Raw genomic sequence first — 5,619 nt, 5'->3', positions numbered from 1 at the left:
ATACAGGGGTACGGGTAATATACAGGGGTACGGGTAATATACAGGGGTACAGGTAATATACAGGGGTACAGGTAATATACAGGGGTACAGGTAATATACAGGGGTACAGGTAATATACAGGGGTACAGGTGCTCCTAGAATGAGATCCTAATAGGTTGGACTTGATGGACATGTGTCTTTATTCAACCTCAAATACTATGTAACTATGTAAGGAATGGGCTACTTTTAGGCAAACCCGATCTCTATTTATTCATTGCTATACATGTCCCTAGGTGGGAGCTCAGTTAGAACAGAGTGAGGCATGACACTTGACAGAGCGGACTTCATGAGGCAGTGTGTCTTCCACATGTATCTGCAAATCTATGCAAGTAAAACATCCATTTTGTAACATTAAACTAATAAGAGAAATACGCCGACCAACAATGATGTTCATATATTCTCACCTCGAGCGTAGCCTGAAGAAGAAATTTGCCTTCATCGTGCACCACTTGTCCAACCGGAGCGAGCTCACCACACCTCGGCAAAAACTCCATCTGAGAAAAAAAAAAATATAAAATCAGTCAGTCAACCATCAGCTGCAATCACATATCCGTATCATCCCGGCAGGCAGTGGAGCACAGGGGGAATGTGTGACATTTCACATTATACGCCCAGTATGGAATCTCTCGCTTCCCAATCACGCTGAATGACAGCTGGGCTGTAAAACATTGTTCTGGGCTGTTTTTTTTTTTAGACAATATGATTCCTTTAAGGAGACCCTCTCACCTCGCCCACGCTGACAGTATAATGAGTGCACATAGAAAGTTGCAGATTGGTATGTCAATATCCGGTGTGCTGGACCGGTGGGCAATCAAGGCACCTTATCCCATATTAGAACATTTAGCAGATTTTAGTAAATTTCAGGCTTCAAAAGCTCCTAGCCGTCAGATAGTAATATCACCGACTGTTCCCAATTTTCAGGGTTTTTTTTACTTATTTTTTTAATTATTATTTCCTATCATTTTTTAAAATTTGTATTTATTTTTTTATAATATTTTTATCAATTTTTTTTCACTTAACTTTATTGCTATCACACAGGAGAAACAATCCCCTGTGTGATAGCAATTGGAGGTGACTGGTTCTCTTTATTGACACTGTCATCTCCAAGATGTGCTGGTACATTATATAACCTCTGGTATTTTTATTTATTAAATTCTTTTTTTTTTTATCAATAAAAAAAAAAAATTCCACCTAACTTTATTGCTATCACACAGGAGAAAACAATCCCCTGTGTGATAGCAATTGGAGGTGACAGGTTCTCTTTACTGACCCTGTCACCTCCAATACAAGAGTTCTAGCCCAGCACTGTGACAGGTAAGAGAGGAAGAGCGCAGCACAGCACAGCACAGCACAGCTCTCCCCTCTCACTGTATACAGTCTACACCGAGCGGCAGGGTTACTTATAACCCGGCCGCTCTGATCACTGCAGTGAGAGACTCGGCGCCGGAGCCCAGAACCAGAGGAGAGAGGTAAGTGCAGGGGGGAGGGGAGGAGGCTGCACACTGTTTACATGTGAAATCGGCGACATCGCCGAGTTCACATGTAAAACGAGAAATCGTCTGCCTCAGGCTCCATTCACACCGAGCGACATGAAAATCGCGCGATTTTGAGCGATATTGCGCGACATTGAGCGACATTGAGCGACATTGAGCGACTTATCGCGCGACTTTTTCCTATTGGGCTGTATGCAATCAGGAGCAATATCGCTCGAAAAAAGGGTCATGTAGGAGCGACAAGCTACCAGCGACGAGCTACAAGCAATATTGAGCGACGAGATGTGAACAGCTCCATTGAAATGGATTGGAGAAGCTACATAGAGCGATATCGCGCGGAAATAGGAGCGATATCGCTGCGATAAATCGCTCAGTGTGAATGGGGCCTCACTCTACAGTCAGTCCTGCTTTGTACAAGCCGCGCTAAATGTAGAGAGGGCAACTTCCCCACAAGGACACCGCTGCCGCCCCTCTATGCCCTGCCGCCCCTCTGCCGGGCCTCGGTGGCCTTGTGGGGAATCCGGGCCTGAACATCCCCCTGTAGTGTCCTGTCTTTGATCCTTTGCTTTTGGTTCAAAGCATAACTAAATAGGATTTTTGTCTTACCTGTAAAATCATTTACTTGGAGTACATCATGGGACACAGGCTTGGTAGTTCCAGAACATTGGCCTATACTGCCACCTTCAGGAGGCTGAACACTGGCAAGCAAAGTTAAGAAGGACAGCCCAGTATAACCAAATCCAACGGGACCCTGTCCCTCAGGGAGAGCCCACAGAAAATGCCCTCCATTTCGATCCTGTGAGAAGGCTATGGAAGAGCTTCAGAGAGAGAAGGCATAGATCAGGCTGAACCGATCCCAAAGAATCACCAGAGCACCCCGCCCCCCCATTGAAGCTTGAGGATCCCTGGTCCTGGCTACAAACCGGTCTAGTTTTTTGTTGAACCCGGACACTAGGAGGTACATGTCTGATGTCCCCCATCTGCGACAGAGGGCTTGAAACACCTCTGGGTGAAAAGACCATTCTCCTATATCCAGAGGTTGGTAACTCAGCAAGTCAGCCTGCCAATTTTTCATGCTGGGGATGTGCACGGCGGACAGGACCAGGACATAAGAATTTGGTCAGCTTCATTTTGAGCTGCGGAACTTCTGGTGCCACCCTGATAACTGATGTAGTCCACAGCCGTGGAATTGTCAGACTGAATCCTAGTCGGATGAATTCGCAGCCAAGGGGTCCAGCTTTGAAGAGATAGCAAAATCACCATGAGTTCCAGACTACTGTTTAGAAGTTGAGCTTCATCTGATGACCAAACCTCCTGAACCGGGAGGGTGTCCAGGACTCCTCATCAACCTGACAGGCTGGCATCTGTCGTGAGCACCTTCTAGACCATCGGGAGGAAGCATTTCCCTGATTCCAGCCCCAGACATGACAGGGCAAGCCTGATCTTGCTGGACAGATGTATGTACAGGGCTGTATTCCAAGGCTAGGCCTAGATACTCCAAGCAATAAGTCTGCTCCCAGCACTGGCTTCTGGAGATTTAGGACCCCCATGAATCTCAGTGGGGTCTACACCATCCAAAGGCCACTGGCTAACAGCATTTGAGCAGATTTTTCCATCAGCAGACGGTCAGCCAAGTATCCCAAAATAGGAATCCCCTGGGATAGCAGCAGAGCAAGAACAGGACCAAGCACCTTGGTAGAGACCACAGGTACAGTGGACATCCCAAGGGGAAGAGTAACAAATTGGAAATGCTGCATACCCACAGCAGAACACAGGTAGCATTGGTGAGCTGGAAAGACAGGGATGTGCAAGTAAGCTCCCTTGATGTCCGCCAGAAAATCTCCCGAATAAAGGAAAGCAATCACTGACATTTGAGCCAAAGGGTACTTTGCATGTTTACTGAAAGAAGGCTCATCCTTACATAGATAGGTTGAAAAAAAAGACACAAGTCCATCGATAAGAGTGGAATCCTGGAGATTTATCCGCCACCATGCACCGAACCATCGACACAGAATCAGAGCCCCACCAGGCAAGAGTCCCAGCTACTGGAGGACTGAAGGAAAAGTCAGGAGGGATCCAGGATCCCCAGACATGGCTTCATACTGGCATGGAGTTATACTGTGCTGTCCTTTTCAGAATTGCTTGTCAGTGTCCAGTCTACTGAAGGTGGGAGTATAACTCAATGTTCCTGAATACTAGGGATGCACCAATACCGGTTTTTCGGTATCGAGTACCATAAAAAAACATTTCCGGTACTCGCCGATACCGAATACCAATACCGGAAGTCCCATTAAGGAAGCCAGGTGGCGTGTAATGACTTGACACCCGGCTTCCTGATTAGTGGGGAAACCGTCTCCATGCTTTCTCATCACCAAGTGACGAGGAAGCATGGAGCAGCCAATCAGGAAGCCAGCGGAGCGGGTAATGACTTGCCGCCTGGCTTCCTAATTGGCCAGCTTCTCGACCAATCAGGAAGCCAGGCTGTGAGTAATTACACAGCACCTGAATTCCTGTTGGCCGGGAAGCCAGCTCCCACGCGACGAGGGAGGATGGAGCCGGCTTCCCTGGCCAATCAGAAAGCCGGGCAGTGTGTAATGACTCGCTGCCCGGCTGCCCGATAACGGAAGTTCCGGTATCGGTCGAGGCACCGGAGCATTTACTCGCCCAAATACTCGGTATCGGCACAGATACCAGTATCGGTGCATCCCTGCTGAATACCCATGCCTGTGTGCAGTGATGTATGACTGAGAGAGATGGTTTCTAGGCCATACATTCACCTCCGCATATTGGAGAACTGATCTGAGAAACACATTAATATCAGCCTGACAGCCTGCTTAATGAATCACCTGAGATGTCTGACAATACGTCATCTATTCCTTCTATTCTATATCACTATGTGAATTATATATATGGCAGGCCTCAAAATTTCCACTCGCCCCCTCGCAATTTGCGAGTGAAAATTGCGTGGGGGCGAGTGGAATGCCATCGAGGGGGTGCGCCGCCGGCAGGACCTGCGATCGAACACTACCGCCGCTTCCGAGCGGCGTTCGCTTGCTTTGTGTTCTCTCCTCCTGGGCCGCTCTGTAGCTGCAGCGGCCGAGGGGGAGGAGAATCAGTTTCGGCTGTCTTCGGCTCCTTCAGGCACCAGCCCAGCTCAGCAGCCATAGGCTGGGAGGAAGCCTGCAGAGGTACTATTGGACGGACAGACAGAAACTATCACTACTGACCTCTGTAATATGTGTTACAGTACTGAGCTCTGTAATGTGCGTTACAGCGCTGGTGTGTTTAGGGGCGGAGTTGGGGCTGGGGAAGGGTAGGGATTAGGTGGGGCAACTGGTGGCGAGTAACTCTTAAGGCCTGGCTAGTAGCTCAGGACGTGAAATCTTGAGCCCTGTATATGGTATAGTATTATTTAGCTGAGCAGTAATCTAATGGGGTTGGATATGGAAGCACTATACAATTTAATAACATGCCATCCATATGGAGTTATTCCAATGTGATTTTAATGTCTAAAGAAATAAAAATTTACTTTTATAGCCTTTGTTTTGTTTGGCACCTTATAGGTTTTCTTGTCTACGAATATATCTATATAACCACATAGAGATAAACAACAATACTGAATTACTTAAACAGGCAGAAAACTGCAGAGAACACGGCCAGCATTAGCCACTCTATGGGGCTGGTGGATGAAACGTTTGCCACATGAAAAGTTCCTTTCGTCCTCAGCAACCAATCGACTTCCCAGTCTCATTTAAAACAGGGATCCGGATTGGTGGCATGGTCATTTATCACCCCCAACGCGGACATGCACATGCATCACATGTGACATTTGTTAGGTTACACTCACAAAGAAACCGCAGCTGGACTTGACCGTGGTCGGCTCCGGGAACTTTAAAGAGAGGACAGCTGTGGGACATAACGAGGCAGAATATGAATGCATTAAAAGAGAAAAACAACAACAATGGACATGGAGAAAGGGAAATTAATTGTTACTATTATCATCACTTTTTACTCAATACAGTTACAAAGTCAAGTCTAACCAGTGGCGTCACAAGGGGGGGGGGGGGGGGCGCACCCCTCCCCGGGG

At 47.5% G+C, this 5,619-nt stretch overlaps 1 protein-coding gene across 2 annotated transcripts in view; it reads right to left on the bottom strand.

Moving 5' to 3' along the window:
* The window catches only part of IPO13 (importin 13), a 61,464-nt gene that overhangs the window by 4,438 nt on the left and 51,407 nt on the right, over positions 1-5,619 (bottom strand). For both annotated transcript variants that reach the window (XM_018558968.1, XM_018558969.1), the window contains exons 17-18: positions 5,380-5,438; positions 444-533 (exon numbers count right to left, since the gene is read on the bottom strand). In XM_018558968.1, the coding sequence (XP_018414470.1) occupies positions 444-533; positions 5,380-5,438 (149 nt within the window). The remainder of the gene's footprint in view (positions 1-443; positions 534-5,379; positions 5,439-5,619) is intronic.

Source organism: Nanorana parkeri, unplaced genomic scaffold (genome assembly GCF_000935625.1).
Source record: "Nanorana parkeri isolate BGI_ZX_2015 unplaced genomic scaffold, ASM93562v1 scaffold371, whole genome shotgun sequence".
NCBI classification, from domain to species: Eukaryota; Metazoa; Chordata; class Amphibia; order Anura; family Dicroglossidae; genus Nanorana; species Nanorana parkeri.
The sequence above is the reverse complement of the archived record's forward strand: the minus strand, read 5'-3'. Positions and strand labels throughout refer to the sequence as shown.